General features: G+C 46.9%; 1 protein-coding gene across 11 annotated transcripts in view; it reads right to left on the bottom strand.

The window, feature by feature from the left end:
- The window catches only part of BNC2 (basonuclin zinc finger protein 2), a 526,652-nt gene that overhangs the window by 42,613 nt on the left and 460,135 nt on the right, over positions 1–23,904 (bottom strand). For 8 of the 11 annotated variants that reach the window (XM_069625988.1, XM_069625980.1, XM_069625985.1 and 5 more), the window contains one exon: positions 19,602–19,715. The exons of the other annotated variants lie outside the window; for them this stretch is intronic. In XM_069625988.1, coding sequence (XP_069482089.1) covers positions 19,602–19,715 — 114 coding nt within the window. The remainder of the gene's footprint in view (positions 1–19,601; positions 19,716–23,904) is intronic. 11 annotated transcript variants of the gene reach the window in all.

Genomic DNA, 23,904 nt, shown 5'->3' with positions numbered 1-23,904 from the left:
GCTCCACTCTCAATAGCCTTGAAAAGGGGCATCTGTGATTAGCGTGGCCTGTTCTTCCAGAACCCATTGTGTCCCACTTACAAGGAGCTGCCTTGTGAGGTGTGCATGCAGCATTTAGACAAACAGAATATTTTCTGTAACCTGGCCAGGAAAGGTCTTTTTCAAGACACCTATGGGTTTTTTGTTTTTTTCTCACAGTCTTCATTACTCCTACGTCCAGTCCCATTACCTCCATATTGCATTGGCGTCCCTCGCTAGGGACGGGAACTGAACCCTTTTCACCTAAAAAAGTCTTACCTCTTTAAATGTAGCTGTGTGTGGGGGCGTGGCCCCGGGAACATGTTCTCATGACTCTGCCCTCCTATGCCACACTTCAGTCCTCTTTTCTGCATCGACAGGAGCGGACTTGCTTCACCTATGCTATGTCACGCGTGTCTTTCTTCACATAGGCACCTTTGTCCCACAATTTTTTCTTACAATTTTGAATTCCTACGAACTTTGTTAAACACCGGCCATCTGGTGCCTCACCCCTCCCCGGCGCATGTCGGCCCAGGCAGGCTTGAGTAGGAGCCCTTCCTGCAATGGATCCTTTCCGCCATCGGACCCCATGCGCTCTGCCTTCACTATCTCGGCAAATGGAGAGCATGGTGAAAGGGATTATTGAAGAGATGCTTCCACCTACGCCTCCACAGCCTTCGGCTCCAGTTAACCTGCAGCCAGCTTCACCCTTAGTCCTGGTGCTCTCCCAGTCTACACCGGGCCAAGTTCCCATGCAGCCTAGCATCACAACACTGTCTCCGCTGCCTGTGGCGCCTCAGGCCCCAGTAGGTCCACCAATGACTCTGCCCAGTGATCCTGCAGACCAAGGAGGCACGGCCCCCATGTCCAGGAACCAAGGGGACACAGACGAGGAGGATCCAGACACCTCCTCTTCAGCAAGGGCCTTCCACGACAGGGTAGCAGGTTTGACGGAATACCTAGGCATCCGTCAGCCTAAGAAGGAACAACCCGACGCGGGAGCCCTAGCTGAAGTTCTGACCATCAAATCAGCTACCAGATCGAGCATTCCTCTCAAGAACAATGTGGAAGCTCTTGCATAAAAGGGCTGCTCCAAGCCCCACTGAACACAGTCCACCAACAAGCTTTTTGATGGCAAATATAGGCAGGTCAAATGAGATACTCTTCTCCTATCGGTTCACACTCAGCAACATTCCTCTGTGATAGCTGCAGCTTCGATGTATGCCAAACCACAGGTGTCTGCATTGTCCTCCTCTACCACAGCATTGTTGGGCAAGGAGGAGAAATCTCTGGAGGCCTATGGAAAGAAAATGTATTCCAACGTCGACCTCCACCTGCAGCAAGCAGATGCAATGCTGGCTGCTGCTAATCAGAGACTTGAAGGGAAATTGCAAACTTTCTTCTAGATCTGCCAGTACACAGAAAAGCGTCCTTCAAGGCAGGATTGGCCAGTTGCACAGGACATAATGGAATCGTGGGTGGCCCATATCCAGACGGCAGGAAGGGCCATTTACAGGGCCACTGATATGAGATGGACGCTGTGGCTCAAAGCTACCAGGTTTAACCCGGTTGTTCAAGGCGGTATCCTAGATCTCCCTTTTGAAGGGGAGATTTGTTCCATTCACCCACAGATGAGGAACTTAACAAGAAAAAGAACAGTTCCCAAACCGCCAAGTCATTGGCTATACTGGCAAAGCCTGCATCCAAGAAGTACGGTCAGGGGCCAGGTCGATCAGACCGGAGAAGAACGTTTGGCAGATTCAGGGGCTTCCAGGAGTGGAGAGCCAGGCGGTCTTACAGGTCCCCCAGCCTACACAGGTTCAAGCACCTCCCAAAAGGGCTTCTTCCAGTCCCCCTCCCAAGCACCAGCCATGGGGGGAAAAAAGCAGTGATGCTGTCATCAAGGTCCACAATTCTCCAGTGGGGGGCAGGCTTGCTCTTCACATTCAGTCCTGGCTGACTTTCATTCGCAGATCCATGGATTCTATCAGTGGTTTCCCGTGGGTTTCCGCCTCCCTCTCCCTCCAAACCCCCCATTCTGACCACCCCTCCCTCGGATAGGGACACCACCTCTCCTTGCAGAGATTCGTACACTTGTAATAAGTGGGGCAGTAGAAGAAGAACCAGGCAGGCCTGCAAGTGGTTCTCGGTCTATCCTTCTTAAACCTCTCCCTACCCTTCCCAGCTCTGATAGTGGAGTCTGGGCATGATCCATTGACCTGAAGGATGCATATCTGAACGTACCAATTTGGCAACCCCATCGTTCCTACCTACGTTTCCGAGTGATGGGCTCCCATTTCCAGTACAAGGTATTTCCATTTGGTCTTAATTCAGCCCCACAGGTATTCACGTGGCTCATGAAGGTGGTGGCAGCACTGCTCAGGTCAGAGGACCACCATGTCTACCCATACTTCAATGATTGGTTTGTCCGGGTGGAATACCTGGGGAGGTTCAGAATATGGCCTCCAGACTGATGGATATCCTTTACGATCTGGGATTCTCCATCAACCACAAAAAGTCTCAGTTCCAGCCGACCCAAGCCTTGGTCTTCCTTGGTATGAAATGGAATACCGAGGAGCAGAGGATCTTCCCCATGATGGAGAGGGTGGGAGTGCTGAAGGCGTCTACTGGACATTTTCTCAGCAGGTTGACAACTTCGGCTTGGTGGTACCAGCATCTGTTGGAGTTAGGGTGGCATGCCTGCTGGCAGCTCCGCTGTTATGGCTTTAAACAAAACTTCACTGTATCTCATTCAAAACGACCCCGTGTGAGGATTACATAGAAACAAAAAGGTCTCTCACCTGGGAAATGGAACAAGGATTGATGAGGATTAGAAGACAACGAATATCCAGGTGGAGATTGATGTCTATTTCGATCTTCCGATGACAATTAGAATTCCCCCCGAGAAACTCCCAGTGAGCCGGCACAAAGGCCAGGGCAGAGGAAGGTTCCCAGGGAAACCCTCTTGGGGAATAAAACCCTGTGGAGCTGCTAGGGAACGTAGACTCCTTGAGAAGTCCCGTGGACGTAGGTTACGCTATCCCGGGAGTTTTGGAGATGACTGGTCGTGTCTTTAGAAGATCGGGGCCAGAGCAGTAATGCCAGGCCGGCTGATGAAAGATAGAGAGACAGAGTGATTAGTCTTAAAGCTGCCTAGAAATCAGATAGATAACCCCTGAAGCAGGAATCTTACCAAATGATCAGTTGGTAACACGGCCTTGCAACGAGAATAGTAGAAGACCAGGGATGGACTAAGAGACTGGGCACGCTAGACAAAGCAGAGCAAAGCACAAGAATGGTAAACAAACAAATGAAAAGGAAACTAGGAGCCACCTTTAGTCAAGGAGAAGACTTGAAGGCAATCTTACCGAGAATGACCAGAAACCCTCTCAATATTTAGGGGTAACAGATGTCCCGAAGGAATGAGGTCAAAGGGTGGTGGATCTGTGTTATAAATAAAAACTAAACTAAGAATCCACAGGTAAAGAGACCAAAACCCCTCTCAATGCTCCAAACTAAACAAGTGCCTACCACAAGGGAACCAAGCCGGTAGGATACGGTGGCAGGAAACACATTCTTCACAAAGCTCAGAGAACCCACAAGACTGAAAGGCACCGAGACGTCCTAAACAACAAACACACATCAACAACAAGGTTCTGTAAGGATCAAAGGAGCGCAGTCATAATTATTAGAAATGAACAAAGGCAAGTCTGAAAAGAGGGAGTAAGAGATTCCCTAACACGAACTCACGTAGCGTTCGCCAGCTCCTAGGAGAGTAGCAACGCGTCCTTGTCTGGGATGTGCAGGTTGATAAGCCGTCGGCGTTCCATCCCGGAAACATCGCAAAGCATGATGGGGCGCAACGACTAGACTGCTACACACACTGTAGCGGTCCGCGAGGCCCGCCATGTTGGAATCAGGCATGTCAGTGCAACCCGCCATGTTGAAGTCAGGCGTCGCACTGTGGGTAAAGCGAATAGCCGTGACATCCGCATACAAGGCTCAAATTGAGGAGGGTTCAGTTGCACCTCGCAGTCTCCTAGAACCAGGAGATAGGCTCCCAGGCAGCTTCAGTCCTATTTGCCACCAAACAGAGCCTGGCGATGCCAGCAGTTTTCTTCCTGGCTGGGCCAGGACAGAGACTCGCCGGGGGATGCCCTACACCTGCAATGGGATGGGATGTGGGCTTACGCATTCCCCCCGGCCCCACTATCTCACAAGGCCATCTGCAAGATCAGAGAAGTGAAGCGCTTGCATTTAATTCTGATAGTGCTGTAGTGGCTGGCCAGACCATGGTTATCGGATGTCATGAGGCTCACAACACAGGACCGTGCTTCTTCCAGTCGGGGGAAACCCGCTCCTCTCTCAGCAGGAGGTGCTGGGGGAATTGTTTCACCGTGCCCTGGAGATTTGTGCTCTAGCAGTCTGGTTCTTGAGCACGCAACCCTGCAGCACCTTCAGCTGTCTCAGGACAACCTGAAGATAATACAGAAGGCAAGAAGTGACTCCACCAGAAGTCAATACAAGAGCGAATGGAGCAGGTCCTACTGCTAGACCAAGCAAAGGGGCGTAGACCCATTGGCGTACACACTGGATCAGTTGCTGTCATTCTCGGGCGTACAGGTTCACACGTGCCGTACCTGCCTGGCAGTGATAGGAGCTTACAGAAAATCGGACAATGGCTCCTTCTCCACTTCCAAGAGGCATCTAACAGGTCTGACAAGGTTGTACCCCCCTGTCAAACGTCCACACCCGGTTTGGAATCTCAATGTGGTGCTGGACCCCATGGCACATAAACCATTCAAGCCCATGATGTCCGTCGACATTAGGATGGTCACAATTAAGATGGCTCTTCTGGTGGGCCATACTTCGGCACACAGGGTCAGCGAGATTCAGGTCCTCGTGGCCTCAGAACCCTATACCACGTGCCATTGGGACAAGGTGGTGCTTCACACCCACCCTTCGTTTCTCCCGAAGATGGGTCCTACCAATGTTCTTCCCCAACCCAAAGGACGGGGCAGAAAAGATATTGCACTGTCTTGATGTCAAGAGAGCTCTGAAGTTCTACCTGGACAGGACGAAAGGCTTGCGCAAGTGAGATGCATAATTCATCACTTTTGGTGGTTCAAAGCCACATTGTCAGGCGTCAAAGGCCTCGATAGCTAGGTGGATAGTTGCAGCCATTCAGCAGTCCTACAAGGGCCAGCATAAGGAGGTACAAGCAAATCTTCAACTCATGCGGTCAGGGCCAAGGCCACGGCAGTCGCCTTCCAGAGGCATGTGCCGTGGCAAACAATCAGCAGGACGGCTACCTGGGCCACCCCCTCAGCATTCTGCAACCATTATTGTCTAAATGGCAGTGCATGCTCAGATGCGACCTTCGGGCAAGCTGTCCTGAGGAACCTGTTCTCTTAAGGTCATCAACGTCTCACCTCTCTTGGGCTTCAATCAGCGGTAAACGCCCATGCAGTTTAGAGGAAAGGGGACAGGACGTAAGAGTAATTGCAAGTTACTGTAGTGACTAACGTACTCCTAGTCCATAGTCCCCTTTCCTTCATGTGTCCCACCATCCTCCACCCTTAAAAAGAGGAACGTAGTAAGCAGTTTTATCTAGCCGACGCGTCAAACGGGGACTGAGGTGTGGTGCCGGAGGGCAGAGCCAGTGAAGCGCATACTCCTGGGGCCACGCCCCAACGCGCAGCCTAATTTAAAGAGGTACAATTTCTTTTGATGAAAAAGGTACAGTTCCCGTCCCTAGCGAGGGACACCCATGCAGTATGGAGGAAATTCCAGACAACGCACTATCACAAGCCCAGAAGCCAGAAATTGGCAGAAATAGAAGCCCAGAAAGCAGACCCTTTCCTGATCTCTGCCTGCACTGTGGTACAGCATCGCACCACACATTTGCATGGCTCCACTGATACTTCAGTTCCGAACTGAAGGCCATACTCTTCAAAAATTTCCTCAGTTAGTGCCAGGCAGCATACCGCCCAGCACCACTCATGGCAGACACTGTGCCAAGGGTTTCCTCTGAACCCAGTAATTCTTACCCTGTACCGCACCACAGTGCGCACCAGTAAGGTTTAGAGAACAATTATCTGTAGATGCTTGTCCTCAGTAAATAGAAATGTGATCATGGAAATGTGAGAGGGGCTAGGCAGCTTTGCTTCGCAGATAGATTTAAAACCTGTTCTATCGTCCGTCACCTGTTCTTCAATGGAATGTGCGATTTTAACATATGGCATTCAAGAAATATTGGGGCAAAACTCCCGGTCTTCGAAATGAGAACTTAAAATCTGATCTCAAAAGTACCTAAAATATATATATGAGGTGTGGGGGAGAGCTAACATTAGGGTTTGGGGATCAATAACGGTGATGTATGTTGGGCAAATCCCTTATATGGGGAGGTGAAAGGAGAGAAAAGGCAAAATCGAAGAGACGGGATGGGAAGATAGCTGGATTTGATGAAATAACAACATCATTCGTGCACAGCATCTTTTTTAAACAATCCCCCATTCTGAACAGTTAGTCTAATCTAAGGAAACTAGCATATATAAATAACACACACGTGGCATACATGCACAGAATACATTTTGTTATGATGAATTTGTTTAACGCTGATATTTTAAGTGTTTGATAAGCCAACTACTTGTTTTTCTTCCCTCTGTGTGTCTGTGATTTCCTGGTATGCTTTTATTGCAGTATCTGAGCAACAATAGTCACACAAACCTAATGTCTGCCTCCTCACTCCTCCAGGCCGATCTAATGTCTGCATCTTCACTGGTACAGGCTGATCTAGTGTCTGACTCCTCACTGCTACAGGCGGATCTAATGTCTGCCTCCTCACTGCTCCAGGCCGATCTAATGTCTGCATCTTCACTGGTACAGGCTGATCTAGCGTCTGACTCCTCACTGCTACAGGCTGATTTAATGTCTGCCTCCTCACTGCTACAGGGTGATAATGTCTGCCTCCTCACTGCTACAGGTTGATCTAATGTCTGCCTCCTCACTGCTAAAGGCTGACCTAATGTCTGCCTCCTCACTGCTACAGGGTGATTTCTGAAAATATAAGAATTGCTTGCCCCACGCGTGTTTGAACTGTGTCTTTAAGATCCATCCCAAACTTGACAATACCACTTTCATATTGTGTTGTGCAACTTCCTGAACATATGACAACAGTCACAGGCAGTGCACTGATGTTATTTAAGGCACGGCAGTGCTCTCTGTGAAGTGAACGTACACTGCAGCTGGCAACTGGGTGTGCCTTTGAATAAAGTAACCAGCGCATGGGAGTGTATATGTTTGTAATGTACCCTAATGTTTGAATTAAGAAAATTGTTTTTTCAGGTTTTAACCTGGACAATATTTAACTGCAGTTTTTAACACAATATAAAACGTGGCGCAGAATCCCCTCCATTCTCATCTGCAGCATCCTATAGCAAGAGTATATTAGCTCGATGTTGTATTTCAGTTGAATGTCCAATTTCTGATTTTTTTGTTTGTTTAAATACAATGGACCCGATTCATGGAATTTCGTTTTTTTCACTGTTCAAAGTGACTTTGCACTGCTGAAAAGTGACTTTGTACTGCAGACACAGACCCTGATTCACGGAACTGTGCGTGTATTTTTGCAGTGCAAAGTCAGTGCAAAAATGACTGTGCACTGACTTTGCATAGCACAAATACACTTTGCACAGTTCCATGAATCAGGGTTTGTGTCGGCAGTGCAAAGTCACTTTGAACGGTGCAAAGAATTCCATGAATCGGGCCCGATGTGTGCAGTATCAATGGCAGAATTTTATCCCAATTCCCTCGGGTGCTTAATGATTAGGTTACATTATATACCCTGAAAAGCTCACAAAATGATTGTAGCATCCATTCCTATCTCTATTCTTGCACAGTCGACTTCCCCTTTCCAGTCACTCATTCCACTTCACAAATGACTGGCAATGACGTCAATAATAATAATTTAGTATTTATATAGCGCTACGAACCCTCAGGTATCAGAGCGCTGCTTATTATTACCCACAGTGTGTGGTGCTCATTTATCAACTTCAGAAGGATGAAAGGCTGAGTTTGGCCCTGCTGGAATTCGAACCTGCGTCAGCAGACTCTGCACAGATGTCAAAGGAGCACTCTACTCGCTGTGCTATTGGACTGGCTCTAGGTATAATCTAGCGTTAAATCACAACTGTTCGCCATTTTGCTTAATTAAAATGGTCATTGTCACTGTGGTTTGTCCTTATTGATAAATATCGAAATGGGAACTAAACTGGAGTCAAACCGAAGGAAAAAAAAGAGTTCTGAATTCACATCAACTCAAATTTGCATTCCTCTATTTAGGTATTCCATTGACCAGCTTTTCTTTTACCAGCATTTGTTCTAAAATTCATTAAACCTGAAACTTGTTTTTAAGAAGAACGAATTTTTATCTGACACCTTATTACCCCTTCTTCCATTTTGCTACTTGCCGATTGATTGAACCATGATGTTTTAACAGGCTGAAGTGAGAGATATGAATGTGGCCCTAGATGCTCCGGTACCTCCCTCGGCTTGGTGTCACAAAAATGAAAGGTGTACCTCGTTTCCTGGCCTCCTCGTCCACGTCACCGCTGGTTCAGAAGATGTGAGAAATGCTATTCACTCAGACAACCACATAGACCCTACACTGATGATGTTGTAGAAGAGATAAGTGTGCAGACAATAGGGCAAGTGGATTGATTGTGACATTGTAGAGTCAATGAAGTCACGACTAAAACCAAGACGTTGATGTGTTAGACATGAAGCACACATGCATTCCTGCATGAAGCTACACAGACACTTAGGTTAAACTACTCTTAGAAAAGAAGAACATGCTTTTGACCCACTTAGAGGACAGATACTATTTTGCTATTCTGAATGCAAGTCGCACAAGAATAAAACTGCTTACTTGACGCTGAACGCAGTCAACATAAGTAGCCATAAAAATCAAAATGGAAGATGCAGCCACATTGAAGTGAATGGAAAGCACTGAGAAGGCTCGAGAACGTTGGGAGTGGCCTGACTCGCTGATTTAGCAGGAAAGCACAGACCACACTCGTTATGCAGCCAGCATGCACATTTTTGCCAAGGCCATTTAGGGGAGGAGAGTTTCACATCGGTACTCGCAGGTGCAGATAAAGACAGCCATAAGAAAGTCTTCTTAGATCAAGAGAGATACAAATGTCGTTGGAAGGACACACCACATTAGCTGAAAATCCTTGTAAATGCTGAGCAGGAAAATCAAGCCTCCGGACTCTACACACGTGACATGAGACTGGAGGACAAATCCTATTCATTCGAGGCAGACAGAGCCTGTCGTTCCCATCCAGCTTAGGACAGACAATACAAAATAATACTAGGTTCAAAACTAAATGTCCTGTCTCGAGGCCTAGAGGATCAGAGACGGTAACTTTATTGGTAAAGGCAGCACCTTTGGGGCTGCTCTCATCACCTTGAATTGTTGCTCATGGGGTGGTAACCATCCCAAGTACCAAGGCTGAGAAGACCCTCACCGACCAATCCCTGCTTGCCTGATACGCCAGTGCACACTTTGTTGCACCACCAATTATAATGCACTAACATGACATGTCTTTGTATGCAACATTTAGGAGGTGGTTGCAGGTGGAGCTACCAGACAAAGTATAACCAATCAGAAAACTCACCCTGTATAGATGCTATATGTAGTTAGCCCCACTAACCAACCCGAGCCTGCCTTCCAATTTTTGTAGAATAACGTGTCACTTCTGAAATCACAGCCCTTCATAACATGTTGACCAGCCTGTAACAAGCTGAGAGTGCATTGGAAATCCTGAGATGTCCATGCCCATCCCGGTTTGTGAGATCTCTTTATAAACAGTGGTTTTTGTCACACTTCTGGACTTTTCTTTTTTGTTTTTTTGGCATTGGGATTTCCCCTGAACCAGGCCTCTTGTTGTTATATTGGGGGCTTCCCCACCCCTCCACTTCAAGGGGTCCAAATTAAGATGCCCTGGGCAGGAGCTAAAACTAGCTCCTGGGTACTGGGCATCATCTGAAAGGAAGGAGCTAGCCATAGAGAACCAGGAGCTAGTACATAGCCTGCTGCAAATCTAACATGTATGTGAGAAGCAACCTGAAACTTTGTGTCCATCACATACCATCCATGATGCTTTAAATTCATCTAATGCATCTTCATAGTCATCCCCAAATACAGAAAGTTAATGTCACATAGGTATGTTTGTATGGTACCAAAGGTCCTCAGGAGCCAAGCGTAGCGCCTGGTAGCTGTAGGTGTCAAGCTATCCAGGCTCTCCAGTGCTAGAAGAAGGAACTAAATGGCTCTCGGCAATTCCGAAACCAGGGCCCAATTTATAAAAACGTTTTACAACGACACACTCCCATTGAAAAACGCCTTGTAAATCAGCCCCCCTCCGCATTTAAATAAAACCTGCTACTTCTGAAGAGAACACACAATTGAACTGTGCAACCTTTCAAGCAGTATGAACTGGCAGCTTGTGAAGGATGGCTGATTATTTATTTTAATTACTAAAAGCAGACACACCCGTCAATGGGAAATCGCTGAAAAAAACTGTACTTTTGGGATCACCCATACTTTCAAAATGGTTCAATCTGTATGCACAATTTTCTTTCATGTCTATAAACATCAAGACATTTTGTGTGAAATTCAAGAAGATTTTTGTTGGTCAAAGTTGCAATTAATTAACCATTTATAACCGCTTAATACCAGAGACCAGTCTCTAACTACGGGGACCAGGATTCTGACCTGTGTTGCTCTGCAGGGCTTTCAAGATAAATGTGTTGCAGCTGAGCTACCGTCCCAGCCCCAAGTAAACTAATCATGAATCATGGAAGGGGAGTTTGATCTTTGACTCTGGTATGAGTGGGGTTTTAGCCATTATGTATTAGTGCTCAAGTTATGCTACGTATAACTTGTGTATATTTCAAGGCCATTTTGCGGTTAAGAGGACCAATGTCAAAAGTGAACCCAGCATCATGCACTGTCTCGCCTAGATCAAGAAGCTGCCCATTTACCCATCACAAATTTGGCCAAAGTTGGCTCAACCCTTCAGATGTCCTACAAGGGGATGGGTGAAAATGGAGCTTCTCTTTGGTTAAAAAGGGATGTTTGCTGCACAACTTTGCATAAATGCCCCTTTTTGAGAGGGCTGTGTGTAAAAGTATATTTTGCTTCACATTTTTTAAATTGTCACTAAGATGAAGATTTTCATACACACCTACTCTTCAGTTGTCCAGAAACTATTTATTTCCGGCTATTTTAAACACAAAACAATGCATGATTCTAAAGAGGCACATAATTCATGATTTTCCAAAGGCTTATAGTACATTATTGAATGTCTTGCTTTTAATAATAGTCATCATTAAGTTGTTCTATTTTTTAGAGAGGACATTTCACCTTTGATTTGTCATCTAAAGAAATATTAGGAAATTATTAACTTTAGGAATGTGTCCTCGCGGTCATTTGAGATAAGATACGTCATTCAAATGGCTTTCTGTACCACGTTTAATGAGGTTAATGAATTAAGAAAACCACAAACATACACGTTATTCCTACAAATACCATTTAAACCCCATCCATGTAATAGGCACAGTGTGCCCTCATTCTAGAGGCCGCAGCTTTGGAAGTTGGGCACCTTAGCTTAAATACCAGGACACTCTATCATTCCACACACTGAATATACCATTGTAACATGCACTATAAAAATATCACATTTCTGTATGCAATAATTTCTGGATGGGAGTGAACTTTGTTTGAGATGTTGTGTCCCTATTTTGCTGATTGTCTGTGTCATTTCTCTTTTTTGTCTCATGTCACTGTGTAAAATTCATAGAATTGCAATTATTTTTAAATTTAAATGTAGCTAGGCTGTAGTTAAAGTAACAATGAAGATGGAACTAATGGAGAAAAAGCCTAGCAATTCAGATGAGTGCGATGCATGCTCAACTGATGACCGCTAGCAAATGTACCGTCACAGGCAATACAGTTGTTTAATGTAATACACATACCCTTCAATATGTGCTCATATATGGGAGAGGCGGCATGAAAGGCAGCTGATCACAGATGCTTACCCTCGAAAAAATGTATGTGGGTGTTCCTCCATATGCTTTAACATCTCTGTGCAGGAATTTGCATTCTACACTGCCTGCAGTGAGCCTTCAATGCTACTTTGCAACGGTTCCAAAACACATGGCCATGTGCTGGTAGCGGATCTTGCTAGATCAAGCGTCACAGACCTGGGGTGATCGAAACTCTTGGAAAGTGTTCACCTAGGGACTTCACGCTCTTGGGGATCTCTTCTCCTCGGTCAAAGACTCCTTAGGCGACACAGTGCACAAGAACAGAGCTGTAGCTAAGGTGACTGCTCCTTTTTTTTACGCTGCTCGGCTCCGTGCAGCTTTGACCGCAGTAACCGAGGAGGATTGGGGAAAGCTGCAGTAGTGCCACTCTCACAATGCCACAAACCAAGGCGCTGGTCTATGGTTGCATTGGGGCTTTTCATATCTTATAGGGGGTAAATAGGGTCCAGAGATCGTGATAGAGGAAATGAGGCGGGGAGCCAGCGGGTGGAGAGAGCGAGAGCGAGGATGCAGGAGGCAAAAGCAGAAAAGAGGAGAACGATTTAAGAGTGAGAGAGCAAAGGAGACAGGAGGATGCCAAACCGGTATCCATTCTGCACTGTTTTCCAGTCCACTGGCGAAGTTCCCAACAGAACTGAAGAGTACCAGGCCACCATGCTGCCAAAATAGCGTACCGTCAGCAGCCATCTCGGCCCGGCTCTTCCAAATCTCGTTTGAGGAGCGCAGTCGCTCCTGACCGGCAAAGAAAATTTCAATAGAGGACTTTTACCAGCTTAGCAGCATCTGCGCTCCTGGGACTGCCCGAGTGCTCAGCCTCTCCCGAGGAGGGAAGGAATCAGCGCCGGAAATATAATTAACCTTCCATTCTCAATGCAAACTGCCAGGCACCCGGGCCCTGCGCGTTATTAGCAGAGTCCTAACGGCCAGCAGACAACGGCAGAACCGGTCCGAGAAAGTTGGCTGCTGTCATATTTTTAGAATTATGATTAATGGCACTAATAACGCGGATGATTACTGATATGTGTCTCTCGCAGTTTATCATCCTGCTCTGCCTGCCTACGTCCACAATAAACACGCTATCATTTACCCCTTTATTGAAGGCAGCGCTTCTCCGAAAGCAGCCCGTTCTAATTACTCGGTAATGTTTTATGTCTTAAACATTCTGCAGCATTGGACCTCGCCAACTGCTTCGTGTCTCCCAATGATTAATTACTCGGTGTTTAATCAAAATGCGCAGCCTAATGCAGTCATTTGCGAAGAAGGGCTGCTGCCAGAGGAGTTCGGCTGCCATCCCAAGTTTTTGGGAAGTGTGGGGTTCAGAAGGAAATCCCCAGCGCGCACACCGTTGCAGAGGGCGGCCAGAACGCCCCAATTTTGCTACCGGCTGCCAAAGGAGGTCCGTTTGACCAGACACGTGGACGATATTTCTTGGTCAACGTCAATCGATATTTGTTTCCTCCGCTTGGCACGCACGGCAGGCAGCTCCAACGTGGTCTCGTCACAGTCAGTGCAAGACGTCAATGTTTTCAAAGGGGTTTAACACTGTGGCAAAAAAACGCTGCTCGAACAAATACCCGCTGTTCAATTTTTCCCAATGTGGGTTTTTATGGTTTGTCATAGAACTATTCGCCGTTGAAGTTAAGTGTTTCTTTTTTTAAATGCCATTACTGAACTGCTAAAATGGATGCTAATATAGCTTGGAGTGCTGGTGTCAAGTCCCAGTAATAAAAAAGACAGACGGCTGAATGAAATCATTTTCAAGTAAAAAAAAAAGATACAGAACAAAAGTGCTTCTCCCCCTTCCCTCTTGTGCCCCCGTCCACATGCATTCCCCTCTCTCTCTCTCCACTTTTATTGAATTGGGACTGACTGAGCCAATTGCGAAAGTCTGTAAAACACAATTACTGGTGAGCCGGCTGACCCAGCGGTGCCCTCTCTTGTGACAGAGCAAGCTAAAAAGGAAGCAGCACGAGCGCGCCGCCCCTCTCTTGCTATCTGACCCGTGAGGCGGATCGGTTGAGGCTGTAGAGCGAGCGTGGCTCCCAGGCCTGGGAGAGGGTTCTAGCGAGGCCGCGCGGTGGTTCCCTAGCGCCCAGACCTGTCTCCTGTGCCTCATGAAATCTTCATACCGAAGATCATCCATAATAGATTAGTTACATGCACCTCCTTGCAAGATCAAGGGTCCTCTTCCAACCTTGCAGCCTGGGAGTTGAATTTTTTCTGATATTTTTAATTTGTATGGGCTCAGTTTGACAGAAGAACCTACTTTGTATGTGCGGTGCTTCAAAGGATGAAACAGTCTTCCTCCTTGGTCTAGTATGCCAGGCTGATCAATCTTATGAAGTTGTTTTTTATTTTTATCTAGTTGGAGTAACGACCCCTAAATGCCACCAAAAATGAGGTAAACGAACGCAGACAAGGGTGATGCTTATCTTAGCAAAACTTGTTAAGCACAACGAACGTCCGAAGGCAACTTGGCGCTAACCTGAACAGAGCAGTGGAATGAGAAAACTAAGAGATATGTTTTTAAAAAGCGCCTCAAAGGCAAGTAGACTGTCATTTTACGGAGGGCAAGAGTCACCTTCAATTCTCGCCCTCAAGTCACCCAGCCACCTTGCAGACACTCAGCATCTCCGGCGGACAGCGCACCACCAGAAGCCAGGACACGTGCAGACTTGAAATCTGCTGCTGCAAAAAGCAAAGGACCAGAAAACAAGCCTTCTCTTCCTATGTCCCAAGACTACGGAACATCCTCCACGCCAGCATCAGACTCACCCCCACGCGCCTACAATTCAGAAAAGAACTCAAGACCCACCTCTTCAAGGAATTTCTCTGCCTCAACACCTAGGCCATCAAATCCCTCGCGCCACCTGACTGGCTAGACCACGCCTGCCCCTTTCCTCACAACCACCCGGGTACAGCTGTACCTCTCCTCTGTGCCCATCTCTATTCCACCCCCGCTGCATATCTGTTCTGTTACTTCTGAAAAGCGCTCCGTTATGCACCTGCATTGTTGTATACCTGTGTAAAGTGCTCTATTGCTTCTTAAAGCTAGGTCTGTGCTCAATGAATCCCATAATAATAATAATAATAATAATAATAATAATAATAATAATAATAATAATAATATTAAAAAGAGGAAGGGAATTCCAGAAGGAGGCAGCCGTTACTGAGAAAGACTGGCCACCGACTCGGGTCAGTCTGAAACGTGGAACCTCAACCAAATAGGCTTCAGCAGACCGCAAGGCCTGGCGAGGAACCTAGAACTTTAATTTTGCCTGCAAATACAGTGCTCCAAACCCATTCAGTTCCCGATGAACTAAACATAGTTCTTTGAATTGAACGTGCTTTGCAACTGGAAGCCATTGCAAGCTGCGTGAAATGGGAGAAACATGAGCAGAACAGCAAGTCGCAGAGTTACATTTCATAAAAATAGAATGACTTGTCAACAGAAAAGGATATTTACTGTTTGCTCCTGCCACCATCACGTGTGTGAATCTTGAAGTTAGGGTGTTTTCCCCCAGAATGCAACGCAGTATTTATTACTAGGACACAACCTATTATGTCATCCCACAAAGATGAAAACAATGGGCCTCATTATAAGGCCGGTACGGGACCGGCCCCTTTCATTCCGGGAGCACCGATAACGAGCTTCCAATCGCGGGACCCTGATCGCACGCCTGGTAAAACCAGGCGTGCTTTCCGGGTCCCGCGAGGAGAAGAGGGAGGCAATAACGGGCCAGATGTAATCTGCCCGTTATTACCTCCCTCCCCATTCCCATTGAGCCCTATAGGGGCTCAATGGGAATGGGGATGGGTTCCTGCAAGGAGGAATTAGCGGGTCCTCCTATGTCGGAGTAACCCGGTAAGTCCCCATTGCAGGAACCCGGTAATGGAGCCCGGAACGGAGGCAGCCATGGAGCTAATCGCTCCATGGCTACCTCCATTCTCGTAATGAGGCCCAATGTATTATCAATGACAAAATTGGACTGCTTCATGCCAAAAAAAGGCCCTGGTACAGGTGCTCCTTGTCTTTGTTGGGAGCAAGCAGTCACCCCTGTGTGTCCCTATCCCAGTTCAATATTGTCCACTGTGCTAATGGACCACAAGAATGGGAGTACATGTAGTGCCACCCCCGTAGCCCTAATTTCTGACATCGTTTGTAACCAATGAGCCCTGCCTGATAGGAATTGCAATTACAACAGTGCATGTCCTGGAAGCACACCTTTGGAGCACTTTCTTATTTGTATTTCTGGAGAAATAGCATCTGAAAATAACAATTTACCCCAGCATTGTTTTTTTTCACTGCTGAGCCATGTCAAACAGTCAGCCATTTTGAAGCTAAACAGAAGACCGACGCCATTATTCCTCTATCCCTGTGTAACCTTTGACTCTTGATTTCCCATAATGCATCTCTTCTTCGGATGTACATGAGAGGGGTCTTTATTTATGACTGGACCCTACTTTGTACAAACTACCCAGAGTCCAAAATAAAGGGCGATAATCATAGACATATTCATTTTTGACAATGTTCTAGGACAACGGCACTAGCATATACTCCAGTCGAACAATGGCTGAAATTCCCAGTATAATAGGAGGAAGAGAATTATCCTCTCAGGGACATCTTCAGGAAACACATACTTTAAAGGGCTCTCAGCATGCATGCTGAGCCCCCCATGACCATGAAGACTCTACATGCATACAAGAGGCCAGCATTGTGCATGTGTGGAAGAGGCCCGCATAGTGCATGCGTGGAAGAGGCCAGCATAGTGCATGCGTGGAAGATGCCTGCATTGTGCATGCGTGGAAGAGGCCCATATTGTGCATGCGTGGAAGAGGCCCGCATTGTGCATGCGTGGAAGAGGCCCGCATTGTGCATGCGTGGAAGAGACCAGCACTGTGCATGCCTGGAAGAGGCCAGCACTGTGCATGCCTGGAAGAGGCCAGCACTGTGCATGCCTGGAAGAGGCCAGCACTGTGCATGCCTGGAACAGGCCAGCATTGTGCATACATGGAAGAGGCCAGCATTGTGCATACATGGAAGAGGCCAGAGCACTGGGAAAAGACATTCCTATAAGCAGATCACAATGGCAAGGATCACTCAGCAAGTCAGGGCGGATGGATGGATACAACTCAAACAAGAAGAGAAAGAGAAGAGGCATTTCAGCACTAAAAGTTCAAGCTGAAGCCCAGATGATGGGAAAATCAGGAGCAACGCTGACACTTCTGTGGCCTCTCATATGCAGCCTGAGGCATTTGGAAAATAAAACATATAAAGAACATTTCTCACACAAATGCAAATCGTGGAGTTGGAGTTCTGGCGGACATACAAACATGCCTGAGGTTTTTGGGCAACTGTTTCAGCCGCTGAACAGTCTATTTTAATTCTTCAGCAGATAGGAACAATTGAATGGTCACAAGAAATAACAAACAAATCACTGCAAAGGTGTAAAACACCAAATCCATTGGTCTGAATGGAACATTTTGATAAGATGGCAGAATCACGCTGCATCTCAGCAAGCAGAAGGGAGCGCGATACAATGAAAATTCCCCGAAGGACCAACTCAAGCCTACCTCAAAAAAAGCCTGGACGCTATTAGCAAAAATAAGGTTTGAATCTCATTTTAAAGAGGGTTCTCCCACAGATGGAAATTCCACAATTATGTCCAGCTTTGCTTGGGAAATCTCAAAGGCAAGCCATTAAGCAAAAGTAGACAAAATGGCGCTCAAATCACAATTGTTCTTTAGGTCCTTCTCATCCCGTGTGACAGAATGGAAATGGGGCTGGGGGAGGGGGAAGGAGCTAAGATCAAGCAGCTTGTGTTGTCTTAAACAAAAGAGGTGTCTTTTGAAGGGTTTCCGAATTTCTCGAAGTCTTGGGAAAGGAAGCCATTGCAGACTATAATGTCTTCACATTCATTTTCAGGGTGTGTCTTGACAATATTTGACTAAATACGGGGTGTAGGGTTTTTCTGGGATAAGAGGATCATGCATGCATTGGTTTCCTTGGAGAAAGGAGGGTGCTTCTAGGGTGCTCAGCAACACCTTCCGTCCAGTTTTGCCAGCATCACGTTGGGGACAGACGGTCAAATAAATCACGGGCAAGACTAGCCACATTCATTTCTCCAAGATACCAAGTATCAGGTAACATCTTCTCTGGCGTTCGACATCATGACTTTCTCTTCTGGCTGTCCAAGTCCTCTGGCACTGAAGAAACAGCTGATACCTTAAACAGTAGTGGACATCTGTGCTTCAGCATTCCACACCCCTTACGGTTTCTAGTGTCCCCGTCGTATTTCGCAGTGCAGTAGCTCCAAAATGCCATACCCTTAACATGAAAAGTCATTTTCAACCAAATCACGTTTTAGAATGAAATGTTTGACTGCAGCCTACTGGATCGTGTTCTGTTTATGAGCTTCAAAGTGAGAGTGCTCCATGGGTGCCTCAATTGCATGGCTTCAGGGTAGCTGGGCAGGAGGGCAAAGGAGAAGGTGGCAGTGGATTGCTGTAGGTGCGAGGCGAAGAGGACTAGGACTATGAACCCTTTGTGGGTTTCCCAGGCCACTACCTCTTCTACATTACATTGGGGGCCTCCAGGGACTCGTGCGATTGGACCTCGCCCACGATGTGTGATGCGAGAGGTAGGGTCGGACTGGGCCCTAAAATTATCTCAGTACCCAAGGTTGACGTTTTTTTGATAAAATGTGCTGCAAATTGTGCATTTTAAAGAATATTTATTCAGCTCCACTGGTCAAAACTATTAGCCGCATGATGAAGTAGGTCATTAAACTGGTCCACATTGGCCAAAAAAACTGGCCCATACCAGCATTTTGCATTTTTGGTTCGGCCATAGGCCTACTGCCCTATAGGCCAGCCCGAGCCTGGCGAGAAGGCACATACACCTCCAGAGGGTGAGATGACGATGGTGATTATGAATCCTTTGAGGGCTCCCATGTCACTACCTCTTCTACATTATGTTAAGGGTTGCCAGGGACTCAAACTAGTGGACCTCGCCCACGGTGTGTGGCCCGGTGGAGCACATACACCTCCAGAGGGTGAGATGACGATGATGATTATGAATCCTTTGAGGGCTCCCATGTCACTACCTCTTCTACATTACCATAGGAGTCTCCAGTAACTCTAGCTAGAGGACCTCGCTCATGGTGTGTGGTACGGGAGAGCACATACACCTCCAGTTAAAGTGTGATGAAATATACGGTTGTGCACCGTGGATAACTGAGTGAATGGGTGAACATCTATGCATCATTTAGGGAGGGATGTGACGGCCAGGGAGTACACAAAGCAGGATGGATGGGCAGACAAGCCACAAAGGTTGGCAGTTTGGGCAGAACATCTAGATCCCTGCCCCTTGGTGTTGCAGCGAGCTCCCTGCTTGCTAAATGCCCAGGTACATGGGTGGAACACTGCACACCTCGGCCACATTAGGGAAACTATGTGGGCCTTACCTTTTCCTGCTGTGGCCGGAAGGACCATTGGTCTGAGCCGCATTCATCACGGCCTCATGGAGTGTGGGGTCACCTGCTGGCGGAACACGCGCACTTCTTCTGAACGGACGAAACCTAGGCAGAGAATACACCCGTTATGAGAATCGGCAAGGCACAAAGGCTTAGTGCCGAAAAGGTAGGTAGACATGTCATGCAGCAATACGTGCGCAAAGGAACACCATGGGCTGGGAAGTGGAGGGAGGTTGGTAGTGCATTCAGCAACACTTTTTACTGAGTGAGACTTCCCATAGTAAGACTAAGAAATGCTTAAAGATTCAAACCACCACAGGTGAGATCACCCGGAAGATGAGAGCATGGGGGTTATGCAGAACATGATATGTGGCATGTGCAAGCACTGGTGGATTCATGTCTGAATCATAAACATTTAACCCCTTAGTAGAAGAGTTCATGTGGCGAGGGTTGTGGGTACAACATCTTTGTGGCAGGAATTAGATTTTGCGTCTACAACTGAACATAAGTGATACAAACTCGTCCCCCATTATTGCAAGGGTTCTAGTGTGAATCCCAAATAAACACGCTATCTGCAGAAAAGCCTAGTTGAAATTAGAAGTTAATGTATAGTGTAAACAATGGGTGTAGAGTTTAATTTGTCCTCCAATTAAACGTGGGGGTGAGCATCCCTCAAGATGTTCAATCCTCTAGGGCAGCAAACAGCAGGTGCAGCCTCAGGTAAGCTGGTCACCTGCATGCAAAGCTGCCAATTGCTCCTGAGCAGAGACCCTCATGCCAAGACACGCGTGGCCCTGCAGACGTCTATCCGCGCCAGCACCCTCCAGGCAGACTGGCGCAAGGACCCACTGAGAAGAAAACAAGCAGGTGCCCTAAACACTGCCCAAAGCTCAACCTTTTGGAAGGGATGAGCCTGAAATCGAGGCCAAGTTTGCAGATATAACACCTGCTTTTGGGCAACATAAATTGGAATCTCACACACGAACTTCCAAGGCATACCTAAGGGGGGACGCTCCGCTGCAATGGCAGTCTTCCTGCTCCAAATGCAGTGCTTAAAGTCTGCTACTACGCATGCACAGGAACAATGATACAGACGGAAACTGGAGTGGGAGAAGTTAGAAAGTGAAACAAGCCTTGGCAATTGCAACGGTTTTGTCTTTTGTGTTGAGATAGACTAGATTTGTGCCAGGTGTTACCATAATGGTGCTACGTGACCATAACAAGGTAATAGACGGCCAACGATCTGAGTACCTGGTCACATGACGGCAGCGTCTGGCAAATGCCTATACAAGAGCCAAAACGGTTGGCTTTGCGAATGCTTGTTTTTAGTGCAAGGAACTGGCTGAAGGCACACTTTTTCAGACATGTATTACACCAGGAGCTGTAATTAAGTCCTTACCCTACAGACAACTGTTTATAGTGTTTTTTGCCCCATAAAAGCCGATAGTTTGATGTTACTGATCGACAGAGCTAACTCAAAGAGATCACAGGAGGGTGTGTTTTGGGTGGGGTTAGGCATGTGGTGAGCACGAATGGCCGCAGAGATTACTATGGCCATGGGCAGTTAAACATTCAAATAACACTCATAAGCAGTGTGTCCTGCCTCACATCCAATCTCCCTCTTCTCTGTACTCTTCAATGCCATAGTTTCGGTTTTATAAGTGACTTTCAATCACAACCTAATAGACAAAACTACGAAGAGGGGCTGAGGGGGGCGGATCAAAATAAAAGATAAAATCCAATTCCCTAAATTGCACAGACGCACCTTGAGGCCAAAACGAGGAGCTAGTAAATACATTGAAAAGGGGAATACGAGGCAAACCCCAGGTCATCACTTCTTGTGGGGAGAGTGTGTGGGAGTGGAGGTTGAGGGGGGGACAGCGACTCGTCACAGTAGTACCAAAGAAAGCATGCAATGTGTATGCAAATAGTCTGGTACACTCAATGTCAAGACACCAATCGTCTTCTAATTTCAAAATCACAAAGTAAGTTTCCAAACTTAACAGCAGCATTGAAGCACCAAAACATGCTGCAAAGAAGCACGGCAAACAGCAGAGGGATGCAATTCCCTGCCCGCGTACACGACAAACAAGCCACGCGGCAGGAGGCCGAGCAGTTTTTCTCAAGATTTTTGGGCTACCACCCAAAAATACAAAGAAACATTTCCTCAGGAGTCAAAATATATGGAAACACAATGAACCATGTGTTGTATGCTAGTTAACTAGTGTTGGCGGTTTTTGTTGTGGTGCTGGCATGGGCTCTCGGTTTCGGGTTTTCTTTTTCATTTTGTCACTTGCCAATTCCTGTCTTTTTTTTTTACCAAGCATCACGGGCCACAAAGAAGGCCACGGCTGGAATCACATATGGGTCTGGCACCAGCTGTTCATCACAAAATAGGTACAGCATTTGGGGGGTTTGGGGAAATGTTGTAATCCCAAACTACGCTGCTTATGATTTTGTCATCTTTGGCAGTAAATGGGAGTAAACTGTTGACTTCCAATACGTCTGCAATAATTGCACACACGAGCCTCCTCCACGTGTACCCCCACCCCACCACCCGCACACTCTGACAAAGGAACCAAAATATGACAGCGTTAACTCAAGAGGCAAGAGCCTGGGACCTTCTTTCTATGGCACCAAGATACTCCCGTGAGGGTGAAGCGCACTCTACAAATATAGCTGTTATGGTATATACCGAATGGATTAAAAAGGGCCACTTTGGAAGGTAAGAAGGTATGCTCTCCCACACACACACATTTACCAGCCTAGGCCCAAGGAAGGTTGGAATTCAGACTAATTCAGTGGCGGGTCCAGGTGTGTGTGGGGATGCAAGGGGGCTGAGGAGACGGTTGTTCTTCGTTCCTAGGTGTGTTTATGAAACAAATGTGTATCCCCACCAGACAGCTGCAAAATAGTGAAATGGGATTGCCTTGTGGCCCAAGAGGCTCTTCACCCCCCAACCCCCTAGCACTAAAATCTGTCTCTGCCACCGGCCGAATAAGGACACTTAAGTTGCGTCATATACAACTCTCTAATACTTGAACGACTAAGCAGAAGACAGGCGTGAATTTCCTGTTCTGTGTGCTTAAAAGGAGCATTCAAAGTGCTAGGCACTGTCGCCAAAGGAAAACTATTGGCCATTTACAACAGAGAGCTGCTTAGACTGGAGTGGCAGCATCATGGACATGGCAACCAAACAGATCAGCCACCCACAGACACTATGCGTGAGCTCAGCTGGGCAAAGCATCAACTGAAGCAGTGGCACTTTTGTGAGGCTCTGTCTGCATGGACACCCAATTGACTGGGACCCCACTCTCTGCAGCCCATTCGCTTCCTGAAGGTACTTCCAGTAGGTTCCGCCTCTGCAAACAGAGCTTATTCAGGCAGGTTTGGCAAGAGATATCCCTCATATACCGAGGTCCTTTTGTTTCCAACTACCTTAGCCAGTTTACGGGTATGCATCCCAATTATGACAGAAGCAAAAAGTGCAGGGAATGTGCGCACGTTATGAATGAGGGACACCCTATTAGTGGTGCCAAGCAGTGCCACTGTAAGCATGGATTTGGAGATTCTAGGACATGGATCGATAAGCACAGATTTGCACTGACGCTCCTCCAGTGGTAGACATTGTGGATCAGGAATAAGGTGGCATGTATAAATCTGGGCTGCACACAGGCATCTCTCAATTTGCCCCAGAGAAAGTATCTGTGGATCACATTCACAATGTTTTATCGGCACACCACCAAATGATCTGCCTGGTTTTCATGAGAGAATATGCAGTGGATAAACTGGATGGCCAAATAAAGAGGTGATTATGGATATTGAAAAAAACAGCAAAGTTCTGGGCATTGTATGGTGCAAATGCAACACTAGGGGGAGCACGGTGGGGAAAACTTGGGTCAGTCAGCACAATAGGAAAGCCTAGTAGCCTTTCAGAAGAGGCGGATGGAGACTGCCTTCTAGGTATTGGTCCTCATTAGCTGTTTGAGAATCTACGGAAACCATTACAAACTCCTCTCTCTGTCCGGCAGGTCTCCCACATCAGACACAAGGGTTCAAATTGGACAAAAAGCAAATCTTTGCTTTTTTTTACATGGTGCCAAGTATATTGTAACGTATTCATTGGTGCATTTTTTGCCAGAGCTAATGATAAGGGACACATTGAAGCATGAAATGAACCTAGATACAAGGTGCAAAATTTGCACTTGCCACTAGCCATACTTGGTGAGTAAGCACAGTAAGCAATGGCGTGTTGTCTGGATGTTAATGTTAAAGGATATTTGTACCGCGCACT

Source organism: Ambystoma mexicanum, chromosome 6p (genome assembly GCF_040938575.1).
Source record: "Ambystoma mexicanum isolate Mex_15411 chromosome 6p, UKY_AmexF1_1, whole genome shotgun sequence".
NCBI classification, from domain to species: Eukaryota; Metazoa; Chordata; class Amphibia; order Caudata; family Ambystomatidae; genus Ambystoma; species Ambystoma mexicanum.
Note: the sequence above shows the minus strand (reverse complement) of the source record. Positions and strands in the feature narration are given on the sequence as shown.